The 15,314-nt window shown below is 30.1% G+C and overlaps 3 protein-coding genes across 3 annotated transcripts; all 3 read right to left on the bottom strand.

Annotated features, from left to right (window-relative positions):
* Positions 1-2,655: 2,655 nt before the first annotated feature.
* On the bottom strand, positions 2,656-4,091 carry LOC117910198 (chitinase 5-like). Its single transcript, XM_034824255.1, has 2 exons — positions 3,669-4,091; positions 2,656-3,303 (listed from the first exon to the last, which is right to left on the bottom strand). The coding sequence occupies exons 1-2, from the start codon at positions 4,054-4,056 to the stop codon at positions 2,897-2,899; spliced, it is 795 nt and encodes a 264-aa protein (XP_034680146.1). The 5' UTR covers positions 4,057-4,091; the 3' UTR covers positions 2,656-2,896.
* A 2,719-nt stretch (positions 4,092-6,810) lies between these two features.
* Positions 6,811-8,248, bottom strand: LOC117910189 (endochitinase A-like). The gene is made up of 2 exons (XM_034824248.1): positions 7,821-8,248; positions 6,811-7,418 (listed from the first exon to the last, which is right to left on the bottom strand). Exons 1-2 carry the CDS (start codon positions 8,224-8,226, stop codon positions 7,012-7,014), a joined length of 813 nt encoding a protein of 270 aa, XP_034680139.1. The 5' UTR covers positions 8,227-8,248; the 3' UTR covers positions 6,811-7,011.
* A 5,472-nt stretch (positions 8,249-13,720) lies between these two features.
* LOC117910193 (endochitinase EP3-like) lies at positions 13,721-15,314 on the bottom strand. Its single transcript, XM_034824252.1, has 2 exons — positions 14,687-15,314; positions 13,721-14,319 (listed from the first exon to the last, which is right to left on the bottom strand). Exons 1-2 carry the CDS (start codon positions 15,084-15,086, stop codon positions 13,916-13,918), a joined length of 804 nt encoding a protein of 267 aa, XP_034680143.1. The 5' UTR covers positions 15,087-15,314; the 3' UTR covers positions 13,721-13,915.

The following is a 15,314-nucleotide window of genomic DNA, read 5'->3' on the forward strand; positions in this document are numbered from 1 at the left end:
TAATAAAAAAAAAGGTGATTAATTCATAAACATTTTAAAGCCCCAAGGGAAAATAATTACCTTGTTTCGGGTAGAGCATAAATGTAATTTATCGCCGTATATCATAATATTTAGGTGAAGCATACATGCAATCAATGTTCTCGAAGTATACTTAAAATTGACTCTTTTTGGATTAATAGCTCGTAGATGAAATTTTCTTTTTATTTTTCTTACTACCATGCTTTCTTAAAAATAACTCCTTTTTCTATCATGTATATAATTTTCGGGTTATTTATCATATTATTTAGGTATGAAGTAATAGTTGTGGAGACATACCCAAAACTTAAAAATAATTATTTGATGCAATTTAGGTAAAATAATTGTTTGAGGCATGCTTAAAACCCAAAAATTATTTTGTGATGAATTTGGATTGAACACGAATGTAGTCATATATCATATTTATTTAGATGAACCTAAAAACAACTCATTTTGGATTAAGGATACGTGCAATTAATTTTGTGCATATACAATTTCATTTGGATGTAGCGTATACTCAAAACTTTTAAGTCAATACTTTGTAAGTATAAGTTATTTCAATAAACTCTAAGGCTATGTTTGGTTCCCATAAAATTTGAGGAAAAATGTAAGGGAAAGAAAATACAAAGATAAGTAGAAGGAATAAAAAAATGAAGAAAAATAAAAAAATATATTAAAAGCCAATAAATTATTTTTTTTGTCACTTTAAACTCATTTTATTTATTTTAATTCATTAATATAAATATTAAAATATTAAAAAATACATAAGTTTTTAATTATTTTTAATTATATTTGATTTTCTTTTATATTTTTTATAAGAGAACCAAAATGAAAAAATCATTTTTCTTGATTATTTTTTTTCTTTCCTTAGTATTTTTTGGGACCCAAACACAACTTTAATGAATAATGACATCAACGTCTTGAATCACGCATACATGTATGTTTCTCTAGTGACATGACAAATAACATTGCATAACCTAGAACTTAGTAACCCTACCAAGGATTTTTGACAAAGAAATGTCTCTTATATATTTCAAAGCACACATGTATCATATTTATCTTATCTGACAACACCGATACTTATCTTCTTTGACTTATTTGGATTGCATGTGGGGTTAGACGTAAAAAAAATCGGATGCTTTGAAAAAAAATTCTCATCCATTTAAAGCATGGACCAATTTATTTTCTATTTGTCCCTTTTAGATGGGACAAAGATAATTAATTTCCATTGAATAAGACAATGCATCATACTATTCAACCTAAAAAAGTTAGACAAACTTTATAAAAGATTGCCAAACTTGATGGAGAAAGGTGACCAGATAAAATTAGGTTAAGACTCTTTGCTAAGCTCTTGATGACTAAAATTTGATTGGAGCCGAAGTTAACAGAACTCTTTGCTTGATATATTATATATATTATGACTTAGGAATCAATTCCTACCACCGCAGCCTGGCTGGTCCTAACCAACACGGCATCACAAGCAGCCCCACGGCACCGCGTCCCGCCAGGTGTTGTCAGTTCATGGTCCCCATGATATTTGAATGGGTATGGATTATGTATGTTATCATATATCAAGATAAAAATATCAAGATAGGAACATCTAGGTTGGATTTTATAAAAATATAAAAATTTAAGACAAAAATTCTAAAAAATATATTTTTGTGAAGGTAAAATTTTATTTAAATAAATTTTAATATTTTTAAATACATTAAATGTCTAAAATTGATTCCTCTAAGAAGCTCAGAGGAATCCGTTAGAGGAAAATGCTACGTCGCGGACAAAAATCAAGGTATAGGTGTTAAATAGTAAGTCTTTAAGGTAAAGCGATCAAGTAAATCTGTATACTTTGATCTTATATGGTGAATTGTAAATTAGAACTCTTAGACCATCCTGGCTTTTTGTCTCCATAATTAATGTAAGGGTTTTCTACATAAAAATTCTTATGGTCTGACTTGATCTTTGATTACTTTGAATATCCCTAATATCTTCAAGTTTTAATTTGGGATAATTTATTTAGGTCATTCTCCCAAAAATACTTTTAAAGAAAACATGTTCACCAAAGCTATGTTTGAATCCTGAAAAGTCCTAAGAAAAAAAAAAATTACTAGGGAAAATAATTTTCTTATGTACTTTGGCTTCACCAGGAAAAATATGAAAAAAAAAAATCAAATATTATTAAAATTAATTATAAATGTATGTATTTTAAAATTATTTAATCTTTAAATAGAAGAGAAAAAAAAAAGTAAAATGAGTTTGAAGTAATATATAAAAATGATTTATTAATTTTAATTTTTTTTCCTTTCACTTTTTCTTTTCTCCTCTATTTTCTTTCCCTCCAATTTTTCGCAAACCAAACATAGCCTAAAAGTATTTCAAATAAAAAACACTACAAAATGTATTCTTAACGGTTTTAACTTAGAATAATTTGTTTTTACTAACCTTGTTTTACAAAAATATTCGATTCCTATCTTAAAAACAAAATGCTTGGTATCTAAATATGGTTAGATCTCTCTCCAAAATTCCTTGCCACCAAAAAATTTTAAGAAATAAAAAATAGAACATGAATTTTATGAGGACTTTAAGGTATTATTCCTTAATTAAAATCACAAATTTGTCTTTATTATCACAGAGATCCAAACCTTTTGATAGTAGTAAACAATATATAACTTTTATTCATCAACGGAAGGACATTATAACAATATGATTTTACAACAAAAATCATTTGTCATGTTGTCAAAATTACTTCAAAGACTGCATGCAGAGCATTATATGGCAAAAGCCCTACTAAGGGTTTCCTACCACAGAACTCTTTATTCTTCTCATAGTTTACGTATACCCTTCATATATATAATTCAATTGGAGTTTGTATACGTATGACTTATCAGCAAGTGAGGTTGTCACCAGGCGAAACCCCGAGCTGACTGCAGTAGTCCTTGTAATACTGAACGCGGGCGTTAACGGCATCTGTGTTTCCACCATTACATTCGACGGCACCATTGATGGCTTTAATTGTGGCACCAAAACCTTGGCTTAGGACAGAGTGAACATTATTCATCCAAAACCATAATGCGGTCTTGAATGAAGTGACCACGTCAGTTGCAACAATTCCAGGGTTGCTCAAGCCATTGAATCCAATGCTGTTTCCAGCAGCGCCATAGTTGTAGTTCCATGTTAGTTGAAGCGGTCCACGGCCGTAGTAATTTTGACCGGACACACATGGATATTGGGTATTGCTTGAATCACAGTAGTTATGAGAGGCACCATTGATTTCTTCAATATAACAGAAGTCTGCAAGCATGTACAAAAGTTTACTAAGTATATGAAATATTTTGCTAATAAATCATAGCAAATTAACGACTAAGAGCAATAGTAAAATATTATTAGAGTATTTTTAAAAATATGAAAAATACTTTAATAACTTTTGTATTATACGACAAATGTGAAAAATATTTTTTCATATTTAAATTTATAAATAAAATTGTCTTTAAAAATAATTATAAATTATTTTTTGAAAAAGTTGTCAAAGAAACCTAAAGTTTCATAACTAAAAATAAAAAGAAAAAAAAGAGTATGTGGGTATATAAAAATAAATAAATAAAATAAGATAGTTGGAATTTAAGACTTTACAAAATATTAAAAAGGGAAAATCTTACGTCCAGTCTCGTGTGTGACATGAGCGAAGAAAGCTGCAATCTCGCGCTTATTAGCATCGGTAGAACCATCGTTGCCGAACCCAGAATACGAATTCAAGGCACTGAGAAACGCTGCACGGGTGTAGAAATTCTTCCCAGCACAACTCGAAGCAGCTTGATTAATTATCCCATCGAAAAATGACTGTGTCACAATATCAGAAACCGAGCTACCACTGCCGCTACTTGAATCACAAGGACCCGATTGGCAACCGTCACCGCAGTAGTCACTGCCGGTGCCACAGTACCCGTACTTACTGCAACATAGGCCTGAGGCACACCCACAGTTCTGAGCCACTGCAGCTCCGCAAAGGGCCCCGACAAGAAGGATTGTTAGTAGCTTGGCTGCCATTTTTGGGAGATGTTTTGTGGAAGAAAGAAGAGAGAATATGTGAGGTGAAGATGAAAAATATGCTTGTCTCGGAGAGGTATTTATAGGGCAGGTAGGAGAGTTTAGTGGTGTTTTCAAATTCAATTGGAACATGCAATTGACTCAAATGGATGAGTGTGGAAAAATTCCACACTTGCACTTTGGCCATATATGGTATTGGTGGCATCGTTTAATTTTCAAATTTATCAATTTTATCAACATTTCTCATGTACATTGAATCTATGTCCTGAATTTTCGGGTCATATAATACAAACATATGCATGTTACTCCACATGATACCGCCTAACTTTGAATTTTGGAAATCCTAGTAATATTTGAGGAAGTTCAATAATGAAATGTTTGTTATTGCAGGCCATTGTAATGACGTGTGAGGAAATTTATCTTTGACTGAGTTGGGTCGTGGGCTTGGATGCAAAAATATCATATGCAAGGTTTGAAAATTCTTTCCATTCCCATCCAAACCAAGGATCAATTCACCATTTTATTTTTTATTTTTTTGAGGACACGACCAAACTTGATGCTAAATAAAATTACATCAAGACTAGTTCCTAACTTCTAGAGAGCTAGAATTTAATTTGACAGGTAATGACAAGAATAGGGATCATCATATCGAGAAATTAACATTAAATTAGAATAATAATAAATTTTATTTTCAGGCATGAGGATGGAAGGCGATCGAGTCTTAATTTACTTGATATCTTGACTTATGAATATGAATGTATTTTTTGTGGAGATTGAACTGAAGTTTGGTATGGAATTTTTGGAGTCATAAAAATAAAGATTAGGAGTCAATTTATAGCACCACAGCGTCCACAACACGGCATCACAAGCAGCCCCACGACGCCAGGTCGCGGCAAAGCGCCGGGTCGTGGCAAGGCGCCGGGTCGCGGCAAGAGATTTCAGGCATGGTCCCCAATCCCCATGAGAAATAAGTGTTCCAAATAGAGTTGTTAATTCATGGTCCACATGAGAAAATGTTCGAAGTCTTGGTCGTGCGAGTCTAGAAGTTCTACTAAGCTGCAGTTTGAAAATAAGGTTTCAAATTTATATTAAAATTGTACCGCCTGTTTAGTCAATTTTTTTAAAAATTATTTTTAAGTTAAAAAAATAAAAAATAATTTTTTAGTGTTTTATAAAGATAAGGGTGTTTGATAAGTTGTTTTTACAAATAAATAATAAAAAATTTCTTAGATAAGTTGTTTAAAAAAAAATTCTTTTTTGGTTTTATAAAAATATTGCAAATTTAATTTATATAATATAAATTTAATTTAATTCAGTTCTTATTAAAATATATATATATATATATATATAGTTTTTTAATTACAAATATATCAATAAATAATTTTGAGTAAAATATGAAAAATAAGATTATAATAAATATAAGTTTATTATCATTTAATAATTGACATAATGATTTTCTTGACATATTTTTATTTGTATGAAATAAACAGAAGATTGTTTTCACCACAAAAATAAAATTCATCTTCACTAGTATTAAGGTACAAGAAATCTTAAATTTTCCATTCTCCTTCCTATCAAAATGATTAATAAAGATAAATAAATGTGTTTTGTACTCTCTAAAATCTATTAAATTAAATTGTGATAAATATTATATATAATATATTTAATTCATTTTTATCTTAATTAATTAATTTTTTTCATTAGGTAGTAAAACTACATAAAAATTCTCTTTAATATAATAATGTATTAATTTAAAAGAATTGCGAAATTTTTATATTTCTAAAAATATATAGAATCTAATCTCACTTGTACTTCTTTTTTTTTCTTTTTTCTTTTTTTGCAACTATCATATATTACATCTTGTAGCCAAGTTTGACCCTTAAGTTTACCAAACGCCACCATCCACATCCACTACCCAACCCACTCTCACCTTTCACATTTTCCTCCCAACTTCCCTTATAAATCATTAAAGACACCACTCCTAACCTATTTATTAACCCACAAGGCAATGCCCCATGTACAATGACACCCACGTGAGTGAGTGGATGACATGTAAGAATGACAATAGTTCGGGTTTTTTCGGGTACCAACCCCACCCCGCCCATAATGGGACGGGGTTCAATTTTAATAAATAGGTTTTGAACGAGTTTGAGAATTTTTTTAAAACCCAGAGCAAGTTCGAGTATTACCCTGCCCCATCCCGCCTTGCCCCATCCCGATTATACATAAAATTAATTAAATTTAATTTTTATTTTACTATTTTTAATATATAGATAATAATAAAATATTTTTAAAAAATAAGTTATAAAAAATATAATAATTTAATTATTTATAAAATATATTTATTTTAATGTAATTAAAAAGTTTAAAAGTAATTTAAAAAAAAATTAAAATTAAAAAAAAAAGTTAAACTGGACAAAACGGGTATGAGAATTTATCATACCCGTCCTATTTAATTTTTTAAATGAGACGGGGATGAGAATTATTTTGAATAAACGGAGCAGAATTGGGATGGGGGCAACCCATCCCGAACCCGCCCCATTACCATCCCTAATGGCATGAGAGCACTCCTGTCAATTGTACATTACTAGCCATACCACCATGTCTTTTCTTATCTTTTCATTGTCTTGTTCTTGTGGTGGTAGAGCTCTCCTTTTTTCTTTTTTTTCTTTTTTTAATTTAATTTGTTAGTATTTATCATAGAAATCCCAAGCTTTTTATACTAATAAACTATACAAATGAATAATCTAAAGCTTTCAATACTAACAAACGACATAGCTTTTATTCATTGATAGAAGAACATTACAACCATATGATTTCAGGACATAAATCATGGTCATGTTCTTAAAGCTACTTCAAAGACTACATACATACCACATATCTCTCATTTTTCTCATAGCTCACTTATTGTCTTCGATACATAACTTAGCTAGGGTTTGTACATTGTTGTCTACCCTAGCAAGTGAGGTTATCACCAGGTGAAACACCAAATTGACTGCAGTAGTTTTTGTAATACTGGACACGTGCATTAACCGAGGACGAGCTACCACCATTACATTCAATAGCACCATTGATGGCTCGAATTGTAGCACCAAAGCCTTGGTTTACAACAGAGTGAACATTGTTCATCCAAAACCATAACGCGGTCTTGAACGAAGTATCTACGTTGGTTGCAACAATTCCAGGATTGCTCAAGCCGTTGAACCCAATACTTCTTCCAGCAGGACCATAATTGTAGTTCCATGATATCTGAAGTGGTCCACGGCCATAGTACTTCTGCCCGGCCACGCATGGATTTTGGGTATTACTACTATTACAATAGTTCTTAGAGGCACCATTTATTTCATTTATGTAACAAAAGTCTGCATGTACAAATCAATAATATTAATTTCAAGCAACATATATGTGAATCGAGTAAAATTCAGGTTAAGATGCGACCAATAGAAGATATGATAGCATATGATTTGACCTTCAACGTAGTCATGTCTAGCTAAATTACTAATAGGAGGAATGTACTTATAAAATTCGAACAATTGGATCTTAAATATTTGATTGGAAACTATTCTCAAAAACAGTTTTACATCGGGTTTGAACTTTAAAAACACATACAAATATTAAAATATTGAAAATAGGGTTTTGAGAATTTGTTCAAAAAAAACTAACTTCTTATAATAGTTTTTAAAAATAAAAAATAAAAAAGCAGTATATTTCAAATAGTTGGAATTTAAGGTTTTATAAACGTTAAAAAAGAATGAAGATCTCACGTCCGGTCTCATGTGTGACATGGGCGAAGAAAGCAGCAATCTCGCGCTTAGACTGATCAGCGGAACCACCCTTGCCAAACCCAGGATACGAATTCAAGGCACTAAGAAACGCTGCACGGGTGTAGAAATGCTTCCCTTCGCAGTTCCCGGCAGCTTGATTAATAATCCCATCGAAAAACGCCTGTGTCACAACATCAGAAACGGAGACACCGCCGGAAGGACTACCACTTGAGTAACAAGGACCTGCTTTGCAACCTTCGCCGCAGTAGGCATTGCCGGTGCCACAGTAGCCGAACTTACTGCAGCATAGGCCTGAGGCACACCCACAGTTCTGAGCCACTGTGGAGCCCTGCAGGGCTGCCAAAAGGACTCCAACGAGAAGGATTGTTAGCAGCTTGGCTGCCATTTTTGGGAGAGGTTATTGTGGAAGGAAGAATGGAGAATGAGTGGTGTGAAGATGGACTTGGGAGTGGGGTATTTATAGGGCAGAAAGGAGAGCTCAAGAAGAAGATATTATTTTTTACAAACTTGCTCTTTGGCCATTATTGTTAGTGGCATGGTTTTGGATTTATAATCTAGTGATCATCATTTGATTTGAAGATGAATTAATTAATTAATTAATTCTAAATATTTTTTAGCCCCCATGGGAAAATAATTACATGTTTTTTAGGTACGTAATCCATCATTGTTTATCATAGTATTTAGGTGAAGCATGCAATTAACATTTGCCAAGCTAGGCATACTTAAAATTCAAAAATTAAATCATTGTCTTTGGATCGACCATTGATGCAATTTCATTTTCATCCTTCTTACTACCATGCTTAAAACCTAAAAATAATTATTTGATACAACTTAGGAAAAGTTTAAAACTCGAAAATAATTCATTTGATGAATTTGGATTAAATATGAATGTAGTTATTTATCATATTTATTTAGGTGAGTCTAAAAACAACTCTTCTTGAATGAAGGATACATGCAATGAACATATGCAATTTCATCGTCATTTCATGTATTATTAAGTATAGCACATATGTAAAACTTTTAAGCTGACACTTTGTAAATATGAACTAGTTTAACAAACCCTAAATAAACAAAGACGTCAATTTGATTCAAACATATATGTTTCTCTCATTACATGAAAAATAATATTGCATAACTTAGAACTTAGAAACCCTACCAAGGAATATTGGCAAAGAAATCTTTGTTATATATGGAAAAGTTTTTTCTATCTACGACATTGTCAATCAAAGAACATGTGTATTATATTTATCTTGTCTTATTACTTATGTTTATCTTCTTTGGCTCAATTGGATTGCATGTGGGGTTGGATGTAAAAAGATCGAAAGGTTTGAAAATTCTTCATACCCCATCTAAAACATGGACCAATTCATTGTTACATCGTTATATTTGTACCTTTTAGGTGGGACAGAGATAATTAATTTGCATGGGATAAGACAATGCATCGTACTATGCAACCTAAAAAAAGTTGGACAAATTTTATGGAAGATTGGCAAACTTGATGGAGAAAGGCGACTAGATGAAATTAGGTCAAGATTTCTTACTAAGCACTCGATGACTAAAATTTGATTGGAGATCGAGAAATTAACATTAAACTAGGATAACAATAATAAAATTCATTTTCAAACAAGGGTTTAAAGGATGAATCTAATTTGCTTGATATTCAATATATATATCAAGAAATAGGAGTCAATTTGTACCACCACAGCCTGGCTGGTCCTAACCAACACGGCATCGCCAGCAGCCCCACAACCGCGTCGCGGCTGGTGTTGTCAGTTCATGGTCCCCGTAAGAAAATTGGAGAATTGTGTTTTGAGTCTAGTTGGGCCCAGAAATTAACATTTGGTCCTCCAACCATTTATATTTAAGCCCAAGACCCAAATAAAGTATGAAAATTAAGATGAAGGATATTATTTTTCATTAATTCCTAAAATACCCTTATCCCTTATATGCCTACAAGTGAGTGTGAATTTTAATTTTTTTTTTGTTTTTTTTCTTCTTCTATTCCCTATTAAATATTACTCATTTCTAACTTTTTTTTTCCTTTTTATTCCAATATATATTTATATTTTATGTCAAATAAAAAGTAATAATATTTTTTTATTTTTCATTTTTAAAGATATTGAATCTTTTTGCTCTTATTAAAAGCAATGATAAAAATTTTGGGATTTTTCATTCAAATATTTTTTATCTTTTTGTATTTATCTTTTAGTTTAATTTTAATTTTTTATTTTAAATTTATATTACCCTTTCATCTATATTTTTCTCTTATTTTTAATTATTTTTTATATTTTCTACATTAACCATATTTTAAAAAATTTTAAAATTAACTATCACTTCACTTTATTATATATATATATATAGCTTTTTAATTTTTAATGTTTTTATTTTAAAATTTTTAAAAGATAAATTTGTTGAAAAAAATAACTAAGATATGAAGTTCTAATATTATATTAATAATTTTTCTTATCTAGATAGATTAATGTAAAGTATTTTGACCCACAACAAAAAAATTGTCAATACAATTTTTTAGTTAAACTTTAAAAATTAAGTTTCAAATAAAATATATTATATAAAATTTTATCTAAAAATTATTGAAAGCGGTATTTAACTTTTTTATTTATTGACTTTCAAACTTATTTAATTTTTTACTTGAAAAGTAATAGAACATGTTTACAAAAAAAAAAAAAATTAGTTTTTCATTTTTTAAATAAATGAGTATAAATATATTAAAAGAATTAAAGATAATCTAAGTAAAAATTTTGGTAAATATGATTATAATTTTAAATATAGATTCATTTGGATAAAATTTCACAAAAAAAAAATAGTGAAAAGAAAGAACATTGCTAAAACTACAAAAACAAAATATGCATTTACAAAATTTTGATGATCAAATTTAAAAATAAAATTCAAAACAATTCTTGAGTGAGAGAATTTGAGTGGGGGAAAAATCTTTGAGTGGGGGAAAAATCTTTGAGTGGAAAAAAATAGGAAAGTTTTTCAAAATCACTTGAAATCCACAACAAAAAGTAATCTTGTACACCCTTGTACAATTAATAAATTTGTCTTGTACAGTTAGTGTAATACTCTTGTACAATAACTCAAATAACTCAAAATTTTATTTCTTATGTGTTAATTTTTGTAGGGAATGTCTTAATGAAATAGTTTGGTAAAAAAAAAAGAAAAAAAAAAACTATCAATAATCATCTTAATATCAAATTCAAGTTGTTTAAAAATCGTACAAAACCTATTAGGAGTCTTATACACCCTTATATACTTAGCACATTTCCCTTGTACAATTAGTGTAATACCCTTATACAATGACACAAATTTCATATTTGTCATAACTTAAACGTATTTTCAAAAAGAGACAATATAGAAAATAAAAATAAATAAAAATAAAAACTAGAAAAATATTTTAAAACCAAACTCAAATATAATCTATATAATTTTTAGTTATTTGTTTTCATCTAAAACAAGTAAACATGCATTTCAACCCTTTTTATATGAAAATAAATAAATAAATCTCTACTATGTATTGATATAATCCACTTCTAAAATTAGGTCATATGAAAACATTTTAATTGAGTACTTAAAATAAAAACTCTCCATCCATCATCATTTTAATCGAGTACTTAAAATAAAAACTCTCAATCCATCCACTTTCTTTATTTTTCTTTTTCTTATTTTAATAAATTTTCAATTAATTCAAATCATTAAAAAAAAAATCCTTAATAAACAAATTTGTAGCATTTCATATAACTTATTACTAAAAGTCATGTTCAAAAAGTTATTAAAATAAGGAAGGAAGAAGATTTAAGAAAAAGAAAATTGAACTTTTTATTTTATAATAGTAAAAAAAAACTTTAAAATACTTTTTAGTATAAAAAAAAATTAAAATAGTGAATATATTTATTTTAAATTGTATTTTAATCATTAAATTATTTACTTCTAAAATGTAAACTATAAAAATAAATGTAAAGGATAATTTTTATTTATTTAAATTAATATTTTTTTAGAAAATATTTTCCAAAAGTTAATATAATTTTTGTTTATTTATAATTTAAAAATAAAAAATAATGTAAATTTTCAATTATTTATAAAAGAGTTTTAAAAAAATGAAAAATCCAAAAATGGTTAAATAAGAAAGAATAGTGGCAAGTAGTAGAATAAAGATAAAAATGAGTCAAGTGGGTATTTTTGTCGATTACTATCTTATATCCTTGGGCTTAAATATGGGTGGTTAGAGGACCAAATGTTAATTTTTGGGCCCAACTGAGCCCAAAACACAATTCTCTTTAAGAAAATGGTCACAAGGTTCAACATGCATCCATGCATGAGTAGCTATGAATTTTACATATATGAAAATATCATGAAGTGAAGGAATCTTGGTTGGAATATCCGAGGGGGTTTTATAAAAATATAAAAAATTCCAAAAAAATATATTTTTGTGAAGATAAAAATTTATTCAAATGAATTTTAATATTTTAAAATACATTAAATTATGTTTAATTTCTAAGTTGTTATCTTTTTATCGTTTTTTTTTTTTTCATCTCTTGGTTTAAAAAAAAATTGCAATTATGATTACAAGTTTATACCTTCTCGTGATTTTTATATTTGCAATAGGTAATTTGATAAAATTTGAATATAATTAAAGATCGTATAAATGGAAATCTACTACCCAATAAGAAGTCGAAGTGCAATGATTTGCTCTCGATCGTATAAATGTTATCCATTTTGGGGTTTTCACCTACATGAGAGAATAATTGTGATATATAGACGTGTTTTAAAAGTCAATTTCTCCATGGACCAACTAACTTCTCTTTATGCACTTGAGGAGATTATGAGAATGCGTAAAGGGTGATTGTGATATATTAGAATTTAGGAAAAAAAATCATAATATTATTACATATGTAAGTATATGGGTTTCTCTTAATTATATAGATATGTTTTAAAGTTGTTGGGGTCTTTTTGGACTCAAAACATTATTCTTTCTTTGGATCAAGTTGTTGTTAGGGTTGGATGCAGAAAATATTAAAAGTTTGTTTGATATTTGTTTTTGTAAACAATTTTGAAAAATAATTTTTGAGAATATTTTTTAAAAACTATTCTCTTATTTTTATAAAATAAAAGTTTGTTTGGAAACCAAAAATATTTTTAACCCCTTTTTAATATTTTGAAATATGTTTTAAAAATAATTTTTATATCTAGTATTTTATTTTTAATAATTCTATATATTTGTATAATAATTTCTTAAAACAATCATAAAAAAACAAGTAAAAACATTAAAACAACTAAAAGATGTTATCTAAAAACACTATATTTTATGTTCTTAAGAATTAAAAATAGAAAACAGTTTTTGGTTATCAAATGTGTTTTTTTTTATATTTTGGAAAACAAAAAACTATTATAAAAAACAGTTCCCAAACATACCCTAAATCCCTATTTTCTTATTAAAAATGTCAAAATTTTGCTTTATTTTTAATAAAAATATTTCTAAAATAAGATTTTTGGAATATATAAATTTAATTACACATAACTACACCTATTTTGACTTTATTTGTTTTCACTTTTAAATACAAAAGCTAAAAAAAAACTCTTCGTTTCACACATTACAATCATTGATTCAAACTTTTTTATCAATTGCAAAATATTCATAACAAAACTACATGAAATGGGATGAATTTGGGCTAGCCTTAGGGTGACCAAGCCAGGTCAGGCCCAGTCCAAGATAAGGAAAACGGGCCACCAGGCTTCTTTTGCTGCCCTTTGTGTGGGCTTTCCAAATAGGCCTTGGGTAGACCAATCTGGGCCTAAGTTTGTGAGTTGGGTATATGCTTATCCATCTAATAGCTGGGCCAAGTAGTTGTGGACACTGGATGTGTGGTATTGAAGATACTTTCAAAGTCCATTTATATATACTGGCTCATACAAGCCTTGATTTCACAGCTATAATCAAATGATATAAGAAAACCCCAGAACAAGGGTTTCATAATTCATACTGTATCATCTTTATTGCGTCTATGGTGTTACATATCAAAAGAGTTCAAGCATTTAACATAAATGGATTCGTTGCCCTAGCAAGTCAGATTATCCCCCGTCGAAACACCAAGCTCATTGCAGTATTCAGTATAATACTCGACACGAGCATTGACAGCAGCAGTGTTGCCACCATCGCATTCGATACTGTTAATAGCCCGAATGGTCGCACCGAACCCTTGGTCTATGACAGAGTGCACATTGGTCATCCAATACCACAAGGCAGTCTTAAATGCTATGTCAACATCGGTTGCTACTGTTTCAGGATTGTTCAAGCCATCAAACCCAATGCTATCCCCAGCTGCACCGTAGTTGTAGTTCCATGATAGTTGAATCGGTCCACGGCCATAGTAATCCTTCCCGGACACACATGGATATTGTGTATTGTCCTCATCACAATAGTCATTCGACGTACCATTTATCTCCTCTATGTAACAAAAGTCTGCACATACACAAAATTCCACGTTACATTTATACGTAATTGGTTCTCGAAAAATTTAAGTGAAAATGTAAGAAGAAAATTAAAAATAAATAAATGAATAAATAAATTTAAAATCAATAAAGCTTATATTTTAATTTATCAAGATTAAAAAATTTTAAAATATATAAATTTCTAACTATTTTTAATTATCATTGATTTTTTTTCCCTATTTTCCCGATGAAACCAACCAAGAGAATCATTTTTCTTAATATTTTTTTTTTTAGTCCGGGGACAATGCGTAGAATTTAATGTGATATTTTTTAAAAATAATTGAAATATAAGACTTTTATAACGTAAAAAGAAAAAAAAATAGATGATAAAATCTTACGTCCAGTCTCATGCGTGACATGTCCAAAGAAGGCTGCGATCTCACGGAGAGAATCATCCGTGGAACCTTCCGTGCCAAACCGAGGATACGAATTCAAAGCATCGAGAAACGCCGCCCGGGTGTAGAAGTTCTTCCCGGCGCAGCTCGAGTCAGCTTGATCAATAATCCCATCAAAGAATTCCTGTGTCACAACATCCGAGACCGAGACATTGTTACTAGTCGAAGTGCAAGGACCGGACTGGCAGCCGGTGCCGCAGTAGTCGTCGCCGGTGCCACAGTACCCCCACTGGCTGCAACACTGGTCAGAGGAGCAGCCGCAGTCCTGAGCCACCGTAGACCCCGGCAGGGCTCCGGCGAGGATTCCGGCGAGAAGGATTAGAGCTAGAGCTTTGGATTCCATGGCAGAATGAGAGAAAGATGTGCAATGTGATTAGGGTTTGAGACTCGGGAGAAGTCTACTTATAATCGAAGATGGAGAATTGAAAAGAGACGAATGCATGTATGAAATCAGTTTGGACATGCAAAGCTTGTGGTGGGCGTGTACGAAACGTGTAGTGGGAGCATGGCTTTGACCCGCCCATTTGAAGAGAATCGGCTGCTTTCTTCCATCCAAAAGTCAAAACCGAGT

This window comes from Vitis riparia, unplaced genomic scaffold, assembly GCF_004353265.1.
Source record: "Vitis riparia cultivar Riparia Gloire de Montpellier isolate 1030 unplaced genomic scaffold, EGFV_Vit.rip_1.0 scaffold644_pilon_pilon, whole genome shotgun sequence".
Classification (NCBI taxonomy): Eukaryota; Viridiplantae; Streptophyta; class Magnoliopsida; order Vitales; family Vitaceae; genus Vitis; species Vitis riparia.